The 20907-nt window shown below is 45.2% G+C and overlaps 3 protein-coding genes across 3 annotated transcripts; all 3 read right to left on the bottom strand.

Annotated features, from left to right (window-relative positions):
• Window positions 1-5836: 5836 nt before the first annotated feature.
• On the bottom strand, window positions 5837-6766 carry LOC123081078 (F-box protein At5g49610-like). The gene has a single exon (XM_044504048.1). The coding sequence runs from the start codon at window positions 6755-6757 to the stop codon at window positions 5837-5839; it is 921 nt and encodes a 306-aa protein (XP_044359983.1). The 5' UTR covers window positions 6758-6766.
• A 6574-nt stretch (window positions 6767-13340) lies between these two features.
• Window positions 13341-14348, bottom strand: LOC123081077 (subtilisin-like protease SBT3.8; the record flags this gene model as incomplete). The annotated part of the gene is made up of 2 exons (XM_044504047.1): window positions 13341-13902; window positions 13997-14348. Coding segments are annotated over 2 exons (900 nt in total), but the record flags the coding sequence as incomplete, so codon positions are not given.
• Window position 14349: 1 nt separating this feature from the next.
• On the bottom strand, window positions 14350-15877 carry LOC123076718 (subtilisin-like protease SBT3.2; the record flags this gene model as incomplete). The annotated part of the gene is made up of 5 exons (XM_044498832.1): window positions 15760-15877; window positions 15439-15509; window positions 15119-15340; window positions 14740-15029; window positions 14350-14645 (listed from the first exon to the last, which is right to left on the bottom strand). Coding segments are annotated over exons 1-5 (981 nt in total), but the record flags the coding sequence as incomplete, so codon positions are not given.
• Between the last annotated feature and the right edge of the window lie 5030 nt (window positions 15878-20907).

The raw sequence follows: 20907 nt of genomic DNA, 5'->3' as shown, positions 1-20907 counted from the left end.
CTTGTGTGCGTGGCTAGCCCAATGCGTCAAGGTGGTCCAGTAATAGAAATATTTATATGGATTTGATAGAAGGGCACATTCCTCTATTTTCGATAGAAGAAATTCAACATGAAACACAACATGCATATGCTTCCATCTTTCGGCTCGAGAATTTCAGGGAACAGAAAAATGGTGTAAGAAATAGGCTAATAAGTAACTCCAAATGAATTTTGGATACGTCTATATCCTCTACAAAATGCAAGCACCTATGTCAAGTTCAGGACTTAAATCATGTTCAAAAAAAAAAGTTCAGGACTTAAATCCGGATGAACTGATCCCACCACAAGGGATCTAAATATCTGAGTTGCGCTCTGTTGACTTGGCTAGCTAGGGGCGGTTGAATTGGTGATTAATTGATGGGCCAGCGAGGTTGATCATTAAGATTACAACCCAATTCGATCGACCTCCATCCATTCATGATGGTGGAACAGTCTTCTTTGTGCTTCGTGGACGGTTCACCACAACCATATGCAGGTATGTTATTGTCAATGTACTAGTAGCTGTAGTAGTTAGCAATTGAGTTTGATTGATCGTGATTCCTCAACAAGACGATGAGAACCTACATGTGTAGGCACGTGCTTGTCCGATGAATATGTGTATCGTCTCATCTTTCCTTCTTCATTAAGAACAAACAAGCAAAGTTTCCTATCATTTTCATTAAGAAGGAGAGAGTATTACAAAGTTACAGCTGCGATTGGGAAGAATAGACTCTTGACCAGCTCACAAGAAGAGAACACCGCACCGGGCTCAAAAACCCGCTGCCACCATTATAGTCCTACTCCTCGTCGTAACCTGCCCCTTTCTTCCTTGCGTCTCGTCATAGATTATACTCCATGACCCGCGCATTACTTTCCAGCCATAGCTTCCTGAATCCAACAATCATGACCGCCGTGAGGCGTCGTCGGATAAAATCATATAACACCACCAAACCCTGACCAAATCATCTGCGATGGTACAAGGGGCCCTAACCCGACATCACTAAGGACCAAGAACCAAAATTGTCTCACATAAGAGCGTTGGATGATCAGATGATTGATATTTTCATGAGCCTGATCACAAGGCAAACAGCCCGGCGGACGCTACATATTCCTTCATGACGCATTTGGTTACTCGCATAGTTTTCTGCCGCTTTGTATACTTGTCCCAAGTGAGCATCCTCTACCGCCTGCTTACTCTCAAACCCTTTGTGGCAACTGATTTTGTAACCCGCCATTTGTTCATCGCATGCTTCCCGTGAACTGTAAATCCCTGAAATCCTCCCTCGGTGCACCACATACTACTTGTCTTAGCATGGCAGAAGAGCAACAATTCAAGCAGCAATCAATGGAGCACAGCAGACATGAAACATAGTAAGCATGCACGATCATACGACATAGCAAGTTCATCCTATCACTACTATGATGTCATCCTACCACCACATTCAAATGAGGGTGTTATCCTACCACTGCTAGTTCGCCATCGGCATGAGGGGTTACTATATATACTACCTCATCAAAATATACAGGCCAATATCAAGAGTTTATCAAGCCCTAGTTACCACAAAATGTACATCGTCATCATCATCGCCGGCGAGAATCATGCACTCCGTCATCACCACCAGAAGGAGCACTAGTAGTAGTGCTTGCCCAACCAGGTCCTAAGTCAGAGCATCCTGTGGGCATCTCCCATGGCAACAAACCCAACACCCTGCTCTTTGTTGTCCAGCAGGTGGCTCAGAGCCGCCATAAAGCCTCTGGGCCGAAGTCACCTTGTTCCATGACGGCGCTATAGAGGTCAGGGTGGACGTCGACTGACTTGCTCTCCCTAAACATGGAACATTGATACTGAAAAAACATAGGATACATGAGATTTTTTTACACCAAAATGTAGACCATGGATTATGTTGCAGTGATACCATTTCTTACGTCTATCTGGAATCTATACATACATCTACATGCGTACTAATTACATATCTTGCCTTTTGCCTTGTTTGGTTCTCATATTCTCCGTTTCTATGATTTTGCCGAGATAGTCTAGATTTTTGTGGGAAATTGGTTCCTGGGGCGGCAAGGTTGGCATTTTTTGCCCTATCGTTCCTGACAAAAGATGAATCTCCTTGGGCTAGATAATTTTGTAGCAATTTTATCTCTTGGTAGAGATTCATTGCCGTAGAATGTAGAATGTATCATCATCGCCATTGGCGAATCAAAATCCGTTTTGTTTCACCTGCACAGCTGAATCGAAGTTGTGTCCATGTTGCTTTTGCAAATAAAGCTGTAACCTGTTTTCAAAAGCAGGACAGGGGGATTAAACCGCAAGTCCCATGGCATCACAATGCAATTTTTATCACGGGAATAAAACCCATCTATTGCATGCAGGTTGTAGTCACAAGATGTCTGGTTGAGTTTCCTGTTACAAACACATGAGCTGAGAAACCGAAATGAAGAATTCCTACTACCTCTGTACAAAAATAAAAGATGATTTTGCACCATATGACATATGTGATAAGCAATCCAAACTATTCCAAAAAAAGTTGTTTTTGCGGTTCAATTTAAACTGTAAAAACGTCTTATATTTTGGTACATAGGGAGTATATGGATACCATACTTTAAGCCGAAGCAAGAAACCAGCAAAATGGGAATAGTCTAGTGGCAAAACAGCTACTTCTGGCTTTCATTCAGTTTCCATAAACAAAAAGTGATCTTATAGGTTTGTAAGCCAACCACCGAAGATGTGAAAATTATCTTTGGAGCTATCAATCAAAGGGAATTCTAGAAATTTGTGTGGGAAAAAACAACAACATCGCCACCCCAGTGAAATTTGCAATATTTTCTAAGGTGTTTTGGCATGAATATTTTTCTAACTATAGGATTGACTATTCTACCCAATGCAAAGCAACCACCTAAGCAATCCTGATTCTACTTAGTCAGGTAGCACTTCACACATAGTTTATCATCGAGTAGTCAGGTGGCACTTTTAACAAGTACATTGGGAAGATATTCAAGATATTTCTCTTTTTAAAAGCAGAATGGGGTGATTAAACTGCAAGTCGCATCGCATCAGAATGCAAGTGTTATCATGGGAATAAAACCCATCTATTGCATGCAGGTTGTAGTCACAAGATATATGGCTGAGTTTCTTGTTAGACATATGTACTGAAAAACCGAAATGAACAATTTCTATGTGGATACCATACCGTAAGCCGAAGCAACAAACCAGCAAAATGGGAAATAGTCTAGAGGCAAAACAACTACTTCTGGCTTTCATTCAGTTTCCATAACCAAAAGGCGATGATAAAGTTTGTAAGCCAAGCCCTGAGGATGTCAAAATTATCTTTGGAGCAACCAACCAAAGGGAATTCTATTTTCTAATTTCCACTGGAATATGTGTGGGAAGAAACAACAACATTGCCCATCTTCAAAACTTTAGAAACAAATCAAGGAAGAAGTTGCTTGTGTTCTCCGACTCTCAACAACACGCGGCCTCATCTTCACCGCTGGTGATTACTTCAACAATTCAGTCCTGCAGTGCTACCCAGACGTTCGCCAGTCATCTAGTGGTATATAACTGATACCAAAGCGTACCGTCTGTGCAAGTAACTATATGTTTTCCACAACTGCAAACTGCACAGAAGGTGGTGCTATTTTCAGATAATGCATCACCTTTTAAGGACAGCCACGTCCAACCACAAGGAAGCAAATATACCCATATTGACGGGACATTACAAATAACTCAGAATGCTCCGTAAATAAGCAAAGCTCATATTCTGTGTATCAAAAATCTCCTTTTCATTCGATATAACGACATGCAATTCACAGAACATGCTCTTGTCCTTGGGGCCATCCTTGCAACTTCAACGAGATTTTACATTCGATGCATGTATATATATGATACACAGAGCAGAAGTACATGAAGTGAAATTTTTTAACAAGCATGGTTGAGCTGCAATACTATTTCATTGTATAATTGTTTCAAAATTACACACGGAAACGAGCACAGTAGATGCTGAGTTCATCAGGTCATCCCTGCAGCTATAGTACATGAAATGAAATTTTTAACAAGCAAGGTTGAGCACATGTGCAATACAATTTCACACTCCACCGAAACAATTATTCAAGTATAATTGTTTTAACATGAGACACGGAAACGAGCAAAGTAGATGCTGAGTTCAGAGCTTCCTCCTACATAGAAATTACGTATTTCCTATATACTCACACGGCTGTTAAGCGCGGAGATCGACGATGAAGAAGCACCAATTAATTAATGTCCCCCTAGAGTCCTCGGAAAAACCGTGGAAGCCTCACACGGCTGCCATTTTTGTTCCTCGGGAAGAAGACATGCCTGACTAGGCTCTCTTTGTGATAGAGTCCAAGAATCCTCGGACGGACGCTCTGCCATGGGAGTTTCTCCAGCAGCTCGCCCTTGCTGTTGTAGAAGCAACGATTGTTTACAAGCACATCTCCATTCTCAGACAAAAGATCCACTTGACTGTTGGGTACTAGACAGACTAGACCCCCGCGTCGCCCTCCTCTGGCGACACGGGGGGAAACCCTAGCCGCGCCGCCGGGGGGATCCCGCCCTCCTCCCCCGCTGCGCCGCCACTGGAGGGGGCGCCGGCGAAGCCGGGCGTGCCCTGGGAAGGTGGCGGCGGGGCGATTTCTTCGACTTGGGCAGAGATCGCGGCGGTCCAGCGTCAGGCGGCCCGTGCTGCTCGTTCTCTCGCCGCAGGGCAGGCTGGGTTGGGGCGGGGCCTCGCGACGGCATGCTTCGCGGAGGCCATCGGATCCAGCGGCGGCGGCCCCTGCTGGCGGGGCGTGCGGCGTGGACGGCGAGCCGCAGGCCTGCCAGATCTGGAGGTATTGCCCCCTTCCCTTCCATGCATCCCTTCCCAGTCCCCGGTTTGGTTTGGATCTTCCGGATCCACCTCCGGTGTGTTCTGGTGGAGCAGATCGGTGTCCGGGGGAAACCTTCGCCGCCTTGGCTGGCCGGCAGCTACGACGCCGATTTTTGGCGCCGTTTTCCTCCTTGGGGGCGCTGCTGAGGGCACCATCTCTCCTCTCCGAACCATGTCCGGGTGAAAGCCCAAGATCCGTTGCGGATCGGGCGTCGGCGGCGCCCTGTGCACCGTTACCTTCCTGGAGGTGACGCCAAGGACATTGGGATAGGATGGAAGGGTCTGTAGGTGAGGGGTGGGGGTGTGCTGCCTCCCTTTCGGTGGAGCGGTGTTTCTTTATACATATTCTTGGCGGCGGCTCTTGGCGGCATGGAGCAGCGGAGGCTTGGCGTCAGATATGTGGTGACGGACACGCGCAGGAGGTCGACGCTGTCTGGCGTCGTGGTGGCGTCGGCGGCAGCGAGACCGGGCAAGGCCGTTGCAACAGTACAGCTCTGAAGATGGATATGTGGTAGGTGGTTGTGGCGGCCTCATACTCGGCAGGCGGCCTGGTTGAGGAGCACGCCGGACTGGTGGGTGCCCATACCCGGCAGGCGTCCAGGTTGGGACCTCAGGTCTTAGATGTTAGGTTTGGCTGCGAGGTCTGTTTGGTATTAGGCCCAGACCGTCAGCGCCCCTTCATCAGTTAGATAGGAGTAGCGACAGAGGTTGCGAAGATGGTGGCTTTGGTCTTACTGTTGTACGATTTTGTAAGGTTTTGTGCTAATAATTAATAAATTGGCCGTATGCATCGATCAGATGCAGAGGCCGGGGGTATTCCTCTTCTAAAAAAAAATTAAAAAAAAATTCTCAGACAAAACCTTTCCGTGTAGAACATATTCCTCTGGTAATTCCGTTGTGCACTTTGATGACCATACCTCTGCCTCATAGTCCTGCAGCACCAACACTTGTGCGGACCTTGTAAAACAGTCCACACGCCCAATGCCAAGCGTGCGCGCCATCCATCTGAAGCAGATGTGCTGCTGAGCTGGTGGCTTTGGGAGTTTGCATCCACCGGAATGACTCGGCCACCGTGTCAAAAACTACAATCTTGCTGTCCAGGACATCGCCCGCGTACCAGTGCAGGCAGTCACGTAGCAGTACGGGCGGGTGCTCGCAGGCATGGATCAGCCAGCGGTCTGGGCTGTTCTTCTTCTTCATGGACGGCGAAGCCACCGGCAGCCCGATGCACCTGGCCTTTGGTCCCTGGGACTGGGAGGAGCAGGAGCCTAGGGCCAGGACGTAGTAGTCGACGCTGTACCTGTCGTTGTTGGGGTGCTTCCAGGAGAGCACGCGGTACTTGCCGGACGGGCGGTGAGGGTACAGGGCGGTGACGTTGCCGCCCGTCAGACCCGGGAGCACGCACCACTGGCGCGTGGCTGGGTTGCAGAGGTAGAAGCGGTGGTTGGAGAGGGACAGCAGGAGGAGGCCGTCGCAGGAGGCGTGGAGGGTGAACTTACGACGGGATTTGTTATAGTCGTCGAACCCGAGGACCGGCCGGCGAACGGCGGGGGTTCGCCGCACGTCCAAGGCGTCGACGCTGGCGTCGTTGGTGTAGGGATGGTCAGTGGTGCGGAAGAAGACCAGCGGGAGCGACGGCTGGCGACGGTGGTGGGCGAGGAGGAACGCGGCGTCGGAGGCGAGGCGGCACCAGGTGCGGCAGACCGCGCGGCAGCGGAGGAGCTCCTTCGCCGGCAGGCGGAGGAGGATGTCCCACTGGACGAGCTCGTCCGGGAGGGCGGGGACGGCGGCACGGATGCGCCTGAGCGACGTCCCGTCCACCATGGTATGTTCGCCAGGGTCCATGGATCCAGCGACGGCAAATATTAGGGCTTGGTGGAGAATTGGGAACCGAGGGCCTGCACACATCTTAAAGCACCAACCGAGGGTGGATTGCACATTACAGGTGGAGAGAAGTTACGTAGCACCGTACTAGTACATTCGATGGATAATTTTTTTCTTACACCTATTTGGATAGCATCTTCTTGTATATACTATGGTGAATTAAAATATCGTCTACATTTTTTTTTGAACCGAAAACATAGTCTACATTGGTACGCTGAATCGGTGAACACTGTTTGATCTTTTTGGTTGTGCTCTCATGTTCTCTAATCTCTACTGATATGATCTTCCCGAGATCGTCTACCAGTTGCGCAAGAATGGTTCTTGGTGTGGCAAGATTGGCGGAAAATCCGCCCGTCCTTTCCCCATCCTGAGGAAAGATGAATCAACTTGGTCTAGATTCAACTAATTTGTTTGTCTTCGTTTGATAGGTAGGTGTTGGTTGTCTCCGATTTGATCCAAGACTACTGCTTAACTTAATTTGATTGACAAGACCAAGAACTTGGTGCTATTTCAGGCTAAGAGCAAAGCTTTCTCGCGTCGTCCCCATCTCTCTCTTCGATTGCGTAAACCGACTCAAATTCCTCTCTCCACCAAATGGCTGGTATAATGTTGTTGCCGAGGGGCGTCCCCAGCAACATCTTTCCAAAGCTCCTCAATGTGTGCCGCCATTGTGGGAGAAAGCTCAGGATCAAGGCCAAGAACCCTTGATTGCTTCTATGTTGTGATCATTAGTGGAATCTCTGATGACTTGATCGTGTGGTAGATAGAAATTGCGCTCGATCAGTTCTACCTTGTCAAATGGCTAGGCAGTGGGGGCGTCTATAAGGTCTAGGGATGCAAGCGGGGCGGTCTACCGGGCAATATCACTTACAAATGCAACGGCGGAGCCACGGCAAAGCCGAATGGGCCGTGGCTTGCCCAAATTTTTGCAATTTCTACGCTATTTTTTTCTTTTGGGCCTTGGAACACGAACACACATGCTGTTTCCTTCTGTTTGGACCGTCCAGCCAGCCCAACAATGGACTTCAAGCTCCACGACGTACAAATGCAGTGTTAATTTTAAAACAGTGACAACTCAATTAGTACGCGCGAGCTAATTGATGAGTTCTGCGGACGAAGCTGGACACGGCCCAAAATAATTGAAGTTCTAGAATTGTGCTAAGTCAAACTTGTTAAATTTTGTCTAAATTTATAGAAAAAACAAATATATTTCATGATGTATCTAATAAACCAAATTTGATGTTGTGGTTCTTGATATATTTTCATATAAACTTTGTCAAACTTAATGAAATTTGACTTAGGACAAACCTAGAACTTCAAATTTTTTTGCTCCTATACTTCAGTTAAGAAAATAAAACAGTAAATAAAGGTATTAAGAAAATTTGACTGTGTTGATCCTTCCCATAAAAACCACATATTTTGCTCCTATGCTTGAGAAGTTCTTATGTTGGCAATTTACCTATTTTTTAACAACCCACTATCGGAGTTCTCTCTCGATTAGGAATACATAAGTTCAGTAGAGGAAGGTAGGGATTGCCAGGAATTGTGTACCTTCAGATGCAATTTGTTCATCTTATTGACTTATTGGTTCTGTCCAGTGTCCCCTAGTTCCAGTCATTTTGTTGAGAAACAACATGTTCGTTCTCATCACAGAAGCTCAGAAGTAGAGCTGACTTGTTTAGTACTACCACTTAAGATTAATCAAGAATTGGATTATTAATCATGTAAGCATAGTTAAGCGTGTGCCCTGGTTCATTCAGTCAAATTCAGTAATATTAATAAGAATTTGGAGATGGCAAGAGCAAGAAAAGAAGCATCTGCCAGGACGTAATCAGAGCAAATTTGTAAAGGGAAAGTAGTGGTTGCACCCACCTTCGGTGCACCCACGCAAGAAAACATAGCAAAACATTTTTAAAAAATCTGAAACTTTGTGGGAATGATCATCAACAAATGTTATGGGCGCTTGCAAAGTTTGATGGTCAAATAACATTCGAGGAGGTCTGTACAAAAAAGACAAAATCACTGAAAATTAGTCAAAATATATGTGCACTGTTTGACCAGATTTTGTACTTTTGTCTTTTTTTATGGAGCTCCTCGAATGTTTTTTGACCACCAAACTTTGGAAGCACTCATAACATTTGTTGATGATCATTCCCACAAAGTTTCAATGTTTTTTTGAAATATCTTGCTATGTTTTCTTGCGTGGGTGCACCGTGGGTGCACTGAGCTGGGGTGTAGAAAAACCACTCTGGTTTGTAAAACATAGTAGTGAACAGAGCTACCTGCTGACCTGAACAAATCATAATTAGTGATGCTTTTTTACTACTTATTCTTACACTGCCTATAATGCACGGCAAATCACAAATAGTTATGCTTTTCGCAGAGCTCTTTGCTTGATCGCGCGCAGCGAAATTGTGCCGATGTGGTGCTTTAAGATAAGAAATGTGTTGGAAATATGCCCTAGAGGCAATAATAAAATGGTTATTATTATATTTCCTTGTTCATGATAATTGTCTATTGTTCATGCTATAATTGTGTTATCCGGAAATCGTAATACATGTGTGAATACATAGACCACAACATGTCCCTAGTGAGCCTCTAGTTGACTAGCTCGTTGATCAATAGATGGTTACGGTTTCCTAACCGTGGACATAGGATGTCATTGATAACGGGATCACATCATTAGGATAATGATGTGATGGACAAGACCCAATCCTAAGCATAACACAAGATCGTGTAGTTCATCTGCTAAAGCTTTTCTAATGTCAAGTATCTTTTCCTTAGACCATGAGATTGTGCAACTCCCGGATACCGTAAGGGTACTTTGGGTGTGCCAAACGTCAAAACGTAACTGGGTGGCTATAAAGGTACACTACGGGTATCCCCGAAAGTATCTGTTGGGTTGGCACGAATCGAGACTGGGATTTGTCACTCCGTATGACGGAGAGGTATCTCTGGGCCCACTCGGTAAGACATCATCGTAATGAGCTCAATGTGACTAAGGGGTTGGTCACGGGATGATGTGTTATGGAACGAGTAAAGAGACTTGCCGTAACGAGATTGAACAAGGTATCGGTATACCGACGATCGAATCTCGGGCAAGTGCTATATCGGTAGACAAAGGGAATCGTATACGGGATTGATTGAATCCTTGACATCGTGGTTCATCCGATGAGATCATCGTCGAACATGTGGGAGCCAACATGGGTATCCAGATCCCGCTGTTGGTTATTGGCCGGAGAGATGTCTCGGTCATGTCATGTCTGCATAGTTCCCGAACCCGTAGGGTCTACACACTTGAGGTTCGATGACGCTAGGGTTATAGGGAATAGATGTACGTGGTTACCGAATGTTGTTCGGAGTCCCGAATGAGATCCCAGACGTCACGAGGAGTTCCGGAATGGTCCGGAGGTGAAGATTTATATATGGGAAGTCCAGTTTCAGTCACCGGAAAGGTTTCGTGGTTTATCGGTATTGTACCGGGACCACCTGCCCCGAAGGACCTAATGGGCTGTAGTTGGGTGGGAACCAGCCCCTTAGTGGGCTGGTGTGCCCCCCCAAGGGCCCAAGGCGCCTAGGGTTGGAAACCCTAGGGAGCCGCTGCCCCCCCCCGGGGCGGGCGCCCCCCCTAGTTGGAAACCCTAAGGGGGCCGCTGCCCCCCCCCCCCCCCGAGGGGCCGCCGCCCCCCTCTAGATGGATCTAGGGGGCCGGCCCCCCTCCCCTTCCCCTATATATAGTGGGGGTTTTGGGGCTGCCAGAGACACGAGTCTCCCTCTCTCTTGGCGCAGCCCTACCCCTCTCCCTCCTCGTCTCTCGTAGTGCTTGGCGAAGCCCTGCTGGAGTGCCACGCTCCTCCACCACCACCACGCCGTCGTGCTGCTGCTGGACGGAGTCTTCCCCAACCTCTCCCTCTCTCCTTGCTGGATCAAGGCGCGGGAGACGTCACTGGGCTGCACGTGTGTTGAACGCGGAGGCACCGTTGTTCGGTGCTTAGATCGGAATCGGCCGCGATCTGAATCGCTTCGTGTACGACTCCACCGATCGCGTTCTTGCAACGCTTCCGCATCGCGATCTTCAAAGGTATGAAGATGCACTCCCCTCTCGTTGCTAGTAAACTCCATAGATTGATCTTGGTGATGCGTAGAAAATTTTTAATTTCTGCAACGATCCCCAACAAAATGGTCTGTAAAAAGAAGTGAGGCAAATCACTGACAGACCGCGGAGCTTGAAAATGGCGGCATTCTTGCAAGTTAATCAAAGAGGAACAACTCAGCACAGTCTCGACTTTTTTTTATCACATTACAGTTCTTGTACTATGTATGATGCACAAATCACATTGCAAGCTGTTGGGTGCTATTTCAGAAAATGCATCCTTTTTGGAGGGTTTGGATCATGTCATACTTAGTATAAAAGAAAATGTACCAATATCAACTGTTGAGCTAGAAGAAAGCAAATGTACCAATATCACGGGATACCCAAATAATTCGTAAATTCCCCCTAAATAACTGAACAGCGTTTTCTATGTATCAAAAATATCTAAAAGTACATTAGTTGGCATATTTGCGGCAAAGTAATCTCTATTGCTCTGCCCTCCAGTTAGTCAGGGTAAAAAGCCAGAAATCTTATACTTCCCGTGAACTCTGATAATAGATCTAAAACACTTTCAATGCATATTCAGAACCTACCCGTAACCACGTGGCACCTGGTACTTCAGTACTAAGGAGAAGGGCAAATATTCATGCAAACATCATCAGTTTCTTATTTGTAAGCTATCACAAATCTCTCTAAAACACCTTTTCCTCATCTTGTAGATCCTAGTCTTGTAGTTGTTTTATCATGCCATGCCCCGTTGTCTAATGTTACAGACCATTTTTTTACTACTTCATTGAATAGAAGCTACGGCTTCTTCTGATAATTTTCAAAAAGAAAAAACCTACGATGTCTTGTTGATCGACCCGGAATAAGACATAGAGGATTTTGTTGTCAGCAGTTTAGCATGCCACCAATAAGGGAAAAATTGAACAAGCATGGTGAGCACGCGCGCATTAACATTGACATCATATAATGGTTTAAACATGAAATGGATAGATGAGTAAACTAGATAGCGATAACCATGAAATGGGTAGGCGTCCTTGAAGAAAACGTGGCAGCCTCACACGCTTGCCATCTTTCCTCTCGAAGAACACATGCCTGACTAGGCTTTGTTTGAAACAGAGCCCAAGAACCTTTGGATCAATGTAGCTCCATACGAATATCTCAATCAGCTCGCCCTTGCTGTCACAGTGAAATAGTGACTGGGACCAACAATTGCGACTGATCAGCAGCATATCTCCATTCTCAGACACAACCTTGCCGTATAGGCACTCGACGTAGTTATCATATCTCAGCATCTGATAACCCCGCATCTGACTCTCCGGCAATTGACCCGGAATGATTCAGCCAGTGTATCAAAAATTACGATCGCGCCGTCAAAGGCGTTGACAGTGTACCAGTGCAGGCAGTCATGTAGCAGGACAGGCGGGTGGTGGCAGGCATGAAGATGCCAGCGTGACCTGTCCTTCTTATTTATGGACGACGAGGCCACCGGCAGACCGATACATCTCTCTTTTTTCCCCACGGTGAGGACGTAGTAGTAGACAACATTGTCGTCGCTGTTGTTTGGGTGCTTCCAGTAGAGGATGCGGTACTCGCAGGACGAGTGGTGAGGGTACAGGGCGGCGACATTGCCGCCCGTCAGATCCGGAAGCGCGCACCACTGACGCGTGGCTGGATTGCAGAGGTAGAAGCGGTGGTTGGAGCAAGATATGAGGATGAGGGAGCGACGGCTGGCGGCGGAGGCCAGACGGCACCAGGAGCGGCATACGGCGCGGCAGCGGAGGAGCTCCTTGGCCGGCAGGCGGACGAGGATCTCCCACTGGAAGAGCTCGTCCGGGAGGGCGGCGACGGCGGCAAAGCCGCGCTTGCATGGCGTCCCGTTCACCATGGTCTTGCACGGGGAATCGTAGGGTTTGGGCGGCTGCGGATCGTAGGGTCTGGTGGAGAATTGGGAAATCATGGCTTGCACAAGTATTAAAGCACCAGCCAACGGTGGATTAATCCATCTCGCGCCTTCATTGATTTTTTAAAATAAATATCTACATATCCATTGAGAATATGTGCAAGTTTTCACAGATACAACTTTTTATTGGAAATATGATTTTTTGAATCATTTGAAAAAAGGCTTCATAAGTTCCCTCCCACATTTGTTATGCCAGGCTACATATACCCAAGAAAAGAAAAGGCTAGAGCTAGTTCGTGAATAGCCCGCCATCGCATTGTAGAAACAGGATAGGGTCGATATATGGTCATTGAGTGCCTTCTAAAAGGGTCTACTAAATTTATCGAGTTATTTCAAAGAATCAAAATTGTCGGTTATTAACGGAACTACATATACCATTTCTTGCATAGCGAGAAGGCCTTGAGCCATTTATAGAGAATATGCATCTATTTGTTTTTCTTATTTATGCTAGTATTGATTAAGAGCACAATTTCTTTTACATATGTTCCACCTGGAAAACTTATGCAACATCCGCATAGAAATCTTGAATGGTCATTCGGGCCGCAACAGGAATCCTCACCGTCTTCTGATCCTTACGCCAAGTAATGCTGCCAAAGGTGTAGTCCCCTTGCAGCCTCCACATAGGCGACAACTTCACCTTAAATGAGTGAACTCTGTTCGTGGCGTCGAACACAAGCATTGGCGGCTCGACCTCCATCCTGACTCCAGCTGGGCTCTGGACTTCTGCATGGTACACAGAGTCGGCCTCACCGACGTCTGTCACTGTCCTCCACACAGTGATCGGGCGCCTCAGCTCAGGCACCGCGATGGACGGCAGGTTCAGGTGGTATGCTGGTAGCGCCGTCGCGTCACAAGTCACGTTCGTCCTCCTGACGATGGTACACCTAAAGAATCTGTTGTAGTCGCGGGGATCGATATCGTAGACCAGGCCGGGATCAGCCGCACCGTCAGGGTTGATGTTGCCGCCGCCATAGTCAAACGGGTCTGCCATCTTCCGCAGCACTCCTTCCGCTAGTATGAGCATGTCGCGCTCGTCTGTTACATGGGCTTCACCCCCATGCAAAAGAAACATAGATGAACTAGGAATCTTTGGATGTGCTACCTCTACAGAGTTGGTTCGTACCTGCTATGTGCTTTTTACCTGTGGTGATGATGGCAGATTTTATCGCGGCAGGAGACCAGTCTTGGTGCAAAGCTTTCAGTAGCGCGACGATTCCTGCTACATGTGGGGCCGCCATCGATGTCCCGGAATACATTACATAGGAATCTCCCACCGCCGCCAAGATGTTGGCTCCGGGCGCGGCTATGTCAGGCTTGATAATGTCGGCGTAATCACGCGATGGACCTCTCGAAGAAAACGATGCCACTTTAGCCTCCGGTATCTCTTTCCCGGTAACGGTGTGTGCTGGTTCGATCTTTGCCACTGGAGAGCTGCTTACAAGACAAGAAAGGTTCTCTCCATTAATCACAAGGGTTTGTTTGATGGAACTCACCGACGTTTGTCACTGTCCTCCACACAGTGATCGGGCGCCTCAGCTCAGGCACTGCGATAGATGGCAGGTTCAGGTGGTATGCCGGTAGCGCCGTCGCGTCACAACTCACGTTCGTCCTCCTGACGATGGTGCACCCAAAGAATCTGTTATAGTCGCGGGGATCGATGTCGTAGACCAGGCCGGGATCAGCCGCGCCGTCAGGGTTGATGTTGCCGCCGCCATAGTCAAACGGGTCTGCCATCTTCCGCAGCACTCCTTCCGCTAGTATGGGCATGTCGCGCTCGTCCGTTACATGGGCTTCACCACCATGCAAAAGAAACATAGATGAACTAGGAATCTTTGGATGTGCTACCTCTGCAGAGTTGGTTCGTATCTGCTACGTGCTTTTTACCTGTGGTGATGATGGCAGATTTTATGACGGCAGGAGACCAGTCTTGGTGCAAAGCTTTCAGTAGCGCGACGATTCCTGCTACATGTGGGGCCGCCATCGATGTCCCGGAATACATTACATAGGAATCTCCCACCGCCGCCAAGATGTTGGCTCCGGGCGCGGCTATGTCAGGCTTGATAATGTCGGCGTAATCACGCGATGGACCTCTGGAAGAGAATGCTGCCACTTTTGCCCCTAGTATCTCTTTCCCCGTAACGGTGCGTGCGGGTTCAATCTTCGCCACTGGAGAGCTGCTTACGCAACAAAAAGAAAAGGTTCTCTCCATTGAAGATAAGGGTTGAACTCCAGTGATGGCAGAAAACTAAGAGAAACTGCGTACCTGGTAGCGTCCATGTATTTTCCGATCTTCACCCCAGTGTCAAGGTCCACAAGAACGCAGGCAATCCCTTTGCAATCAGCAGTTAGTGTGTCCGTGGTATATTGTTTCGCCTCTGCGAAAGTGTTCCGTGGGGCGATCGCGTCGGGATCATTTGGCTGTATGGGTAAGCAGAGCAGGATTATCCCTTTCACGTCCGTGCCATTGAGTGCATCCGTGGTACACCTATATATATACACACAAGACGGAGTGAAGTCGATCAGCTTAAGAATTGCCCGATCGACAGATTCAAAAACCCAACAAAGAGCTTATAATCCACTTACGGGCCATAAAAGGCAAGACTTGCGAAACTACTCCTTGACGAGTTCTGTACGTGGTAATAGAAAGACTGTCCCTGCAAAAAGAAAGAGACAGAGTTTGTGATTCTTTAGTTCTGTTTAATTTTCCTATTAGTTCCATACGTGGTCGGTGAGCATGTCATGGTGCGAGGCCATGACGTGGTCGGGGTGTCCATGCTTCACGTCACCCAGGTAAACTATGTAGAGCTAAACACAACAGATGCATACATGCATCCAGAGGGTTAGCTTGTATGAAACACCACCATAAATTAATAAATAAATTAAACTACTGAAGCAGAAAATTACCTTGCGAGATGATCCTCCCTGCACTCTGCACAATAGTACGCAAAGGCAAAGTAGTAGCACCGAAGCTACGCATAAGCGCCGCGAGGAAGAAGAGAAACCCATTGTTTCAGCTATTGGTTCTCAGCCCACTAATGGGTCTCATCGCTGCTATTGAGGGCTCGTATTTATAATAGACGTCCTGTTGTGTAGAAATGTTGCTTTCGTTGAATCTGTCCAGATTGAATTTTGATCTTTTAGTTAAGACTTTTCTCCAACAGAAAGCTATTTATGTTTGAAAGGCCCGACTTTTCTTCATCTGAATTATTTGCAGTTTCTTTCGAGAACAAAATATGAGCATGAGCATCAAGGTGCCCACACAGTGCGCCCGACGTCAATTATGCTCATAATGACCAACAGACTTTTTTTCCAGTTGAAGGCTATGTATCTTTGAAAGGTTCAACCTTCCCTTATCTAGATCATTTGTATTTCTGTTACGAACAAGAATGAGTAAAGCTTTCAGTGACGCTAACATGTAAAGTTGGAGAAAAATGACTGAAAACTCATGCCCCTCCCTCCCTCCCGCTCTAAACACACACTTGTACCGACGACCCCGTTGGCCGTGTAAGCAGCCTAATGGAAATTTGTTCAGGTGGGAGAATGCCCCTAGGCTTTTAGAAAAAAAATATACTACATACCATGAACAAAGCAAGGATATATCTGGCGCGTCTTGGTTATGTACCTTATACACAAACTTCGAGAAAATTTACAAATTGAAAGTGAGGAAATAGATACAATGCAATATGAAATTATAATTTTTGAATTCAAAACACATGTCAAGAAGCAAGAAGATACGACGGTGCGTCTAATAATTATTGCGTTGAAATTTGACCTCATATTGCTGGTTGTTGCTATCTAACTGCATAAAATGAAACTTCTCTCCCCTTCCCTACAAAAGGGAAACTTCTCCCTCCTCAAATCTCTCCAAATCATATATAAACAAGAGATCCCACCCCCTGCATTGCTACAGGAATTGGTTGCAGTTATTTTGAATGAGATTTGGTTGTATGTAGGGCTGCAAGGAAAACTCGAGGCTCGTGAGCCGCTTGAGATTGACTCGTCTTTTTGCTCGACTCGAGATCGACTCAAAAAGAAATGAGCTGAGTATGAACACTTTATGTAGCTCGATCGAGAAATGAGCTGATCTCGGGGCAACACTGGCTTGCTTGACTTTACCTCAATAATTCGATATAATATTATTGTATTAAATAATCATGATATATATTAGAAGGGAATATGAGAATTTATTACCATGCATGTTTTGTATTATTTTTCTTCATTTTATTTATAGCAAACATGGAAGCTTAATTAAGCGTGAAGACAATTCAGGGCTCAATATGGTACGTGGTCAACTATGTGTTAAATATCATGTTATATTTGGCCAAAGTTTCAAAGCAATCACACCTTCATATTCTTACTATTAAGTACTATTTTTCAGTTGAGAGAGAATAAGTTAAATTACCATGGAAAAAAATTATATTACCATCATTTTGATTGGAATAATATTTTATAGTGGTTTTCTTATGCTGTGTTGTGGCATATCTTGTTCAAAACATTGCCTTAGATTATTAAAAATCATCTTATTTTGCTCGAAACTACCTCGAGGTCGTTACAAGCTGAGTACGAGCCACTTTCTACAACTGGACTTTCAGTTTCACTTAGTTTGAGCTCGCTTGAGTTTCAATATAAGTTGACCAGAGCCAAGTCCAACTCGCTCGAACTCGACTTGTTTGCAGCCCTATTCGTATGTAATACTACCATTTAGATCAATAATATGAGAACTGAAACTACAATACGTAAAAGTTAGTGTGCTTGATTATTGCAGAGTTGTGGAATATTTATTGAATATGAGATGCAAGAAGGGTGCATTTTAAAAATGGGTCTTTTTCCATGCATGGTGACATGATGAGTCGGCATAGTTGCATGTTGAGAGAATTAGAGTTAGTGAGGATCAACTATTTAGGTATATATAGGATGTGCACTAAATTTATTTTGGATTTTTCTTTAAAACTGGTTAATTAATCCAATGTATTCCCCTAGTTGATTTAACATGCGCATATTGGACATAGTCATGGTAGGCATATGCATTCAGATAAAGATGGTGTAGTCATGTAATCACGTTCAAGAAAATGTTAATTATCTTCTTTTGTATTTTGCGCTTGTAGTTAGATTAATTACGTGTCATGTCACAAAATTCCTCTATTCATGCCACACTGTCAAATGCCTACGAAGCGAATATATTTGCTATTCAAGATGGTCTACGACTGGTGGCAATATACTGCAATGCCATGTGTGATCTAGACAAAGTTTTAAATAGCAGGCTATAGCGGGGCTATAGCGGTTTGAGTACGTGCCGCTATGTGCATAGCCCGCTAAACTTACAAAATAGCCAGCTATAGCAGGCTATAGCCTCATTATAGCTGATTTGAAGGGCCACCGATATTTGGCATAGCCCGCTATTTAAAACACAGGATCTAGGCCGACTTCTCAAAGGTAATCAAATTCTTAACATAGAAGGAGGATGCTTGTTTCAGCCGTGACAATATCGTTCGGGGCATCAAAGAGTTACTATCGGGAGGCAGGGAACTTGTACTTATGAAGACTTAAGTAATAGTGAAAATAGAGCTGCAGATACTATAGCCAACACTTCTAGATTTGGGCAACTCACAGAGGATACCCCCGATTTCATTGCAGACAATATGGATGCAGATTGTAATTCTATTCCTGAGTAATAAAATCCCCATCTTTCTCACAATTTTCCCTCCCATTTGCTCTTGTATTGCATTTCAGTAGCATAAAAAGTAAAATGTGTTCAAACTTTTATGGACAAGAAGTGATTTGATACCTTTTAATTTGGCCAAATGTTGGCATGCCAAATATTGACATCAAATCAATCATCCTTTAAATATCTGAGCTACGCTTAGTTGACTTGGCAAGCTAGGGACTGGTGAATTCGAGAGTGATGATGGGCCAGCAAGGCTGATCATTAAGATTACGACCCAGTTTCGATTAGTGATGTACGTCTATCGTGGATGGTTCATGATAGAGGAGCTGTCTTCTTCGTGGATGGTTCACCACAACTATATACAGGTACGTATGTGTTGATGGAAGCCGTACGTTATTTTCAGTGTACTAGTAGTAGCTAAGAATTGAGTTGATCGATCGCGATTCCTGAGCACATATGTAGAGCTACACGTGTACATACATACTGGTTTAGTTACTTAGGAGTCGTCTCGTCTAATTACAGCGACTTTCGCCGGCACTTAGGAGTTGTTTAGATAACCCAACAGGCACACAACAAGAAGCCCATGCTAGCCCACAAGGCTCACATAGCCTAGCATACACTCGCCCCTACGGAACGCACACAAGCACACCCTACCCCTATAAGCAACTCCAAGAGACTGAGTCGGGCATAACATCTTGAGATTGATGAAGTCACCATAGACATCTCCTAGTCAAGGAGAATGTCTTCTCTCACTGAACGAACATCGCCTGAAAGTCTGAAATAGATCCAGAAAAATGCGAGCACCAATGTCAAGCCTAGGATTCGAACCCTGATGGGTTAGGGATATCATTGTTCTCCTAACCATCCAACCACAGGTTGGTCGGTAAGGAAGAGATCGATTGATAGGAAGACAAGTAGTGAATAGGACGAGAGAGATAGACCCAAATAAATAATTGCTAAAATATGTTTTACCATTTTCTCATCTAAACTAACCGAATTATTAGGAAAACCAGTTTTTTTTTCTAAAAATCCTGCTAAAACACATTTTAGTAAAATTAGACGTTAATTTTCTTTATCCAGACAACCATTTAATGGTCGCAAATCGTAACTAGAGGTGTAATGTCACATCCCACGCTAATTCCTATAGAGCCGAAGAGTGTGATAAGAAACCTCAAGATTGTGTACACTATATTTCGGCTAGGCCCATAGACTGCACATGGGCTTAGCCCATGCGCTTTCCTCTTCAGGGTGATTTTTTCTGGGTCTTTTTTGTGTTTTCATTTTCCCCCTGCTTTTGGTTTTGTCCTGGTTTTTCTGTTTTCTAGGTTTTTCCTAGTTTTCTATTTCACCTGACTTCTCGGGTTACGTTTGGCACAAGCACGTGCTTCCGCGTGAAGTATAGTTTTGCTTCTACCGTGAAAGCAACATTGTGCTTCCTCAAAAAGTGAAGCAGATGTGCTTCCGCGCGAATCACAATTATGCTTCTGCATGGAGCACATTAGTGCTTCTGTGCTTTTCAAACAGTGAAGCACATTTCTACTTGTGTGCTTCCGTGTGAAGCACATATCTGCTTCTGTGCTTCCCTTTGGGAATCACATGTTGTGCTTCTGCTTCTCCAAAAGTGAAGCACAATTAGTATAGTTTTTAAGCCTAGGTTAGTGCACTTTTGAAGCACATGTTAGTATAGTTTTGGAGCACATATTTCACCCGAATTTTTATTTATCAAAATCATTCAACACGGGATCTAGTCTGGAAGATCTCGACGTGAGAAACACAACGGTTAAAATGGTTCGCAAATTGGACACATTGTTCAAGAGATAAAACATTTTTAAAAAGGAATCAAGGAAAAAGAACACAATAAACATACGTGGGAAGCCGTCCCACAAAAACTCTCAGGTTGCGGCAATTGTCACACATACAAGGTGGGAGTTACCTTGGCAAGGGTACCCCTTAACTAGTGATTTCAGTGTTAATTTAGTGTGCAATGTTGGCTAACTCGTGTAAGTGAGTCTTGAGAAAGTCTTCTGTGCATGTGACATTTTGTTCAAAATGGATTTAGATATAAAATTATAACTTCCACACCGGGAGCCCAAACATAAAATGACATAAACTAGTCTTTCACAACATTTTTGGAAGGCGAAATTATTGGAAAATTGTTCCGACAATACATAATTAAAATGTCCACGTGACTCAATAAAAATGATTCCTAGATCAAAAAAATGTTGCAACAAAAAATGCTCATGCATATGAGAATAAATGTATTCAAAAAATGATCATGGTGTAACAAAAAAGTTTATAGTGTATTAGAGAATTATTCATCATGTATTTGAAAAATATTCATTGTATATGTACAAAACTGTTCATCATGTATTTTAAAAATGTGCAGC

Source organism: Triticum aestivum, chromosome 3D, assembly GCF_018294505.1.
Source record: "Triticum aestivum cultivar Chinese Spring chromosome 3D, IWGSC CS RefSeq v2.1, whole genome shotgun sequence".
In the NCBI taxonomy this organism is placed as follows: domain Eukaryota; kingdom Viridiplantae; phylum Streptophyta; class Magnoliopsida; order Poales; family Poaceae; genus Triticum; species Triticum aestivum.
This window is presented reverse-complemented; position numbering and strand designations above follow the sequence as displayed.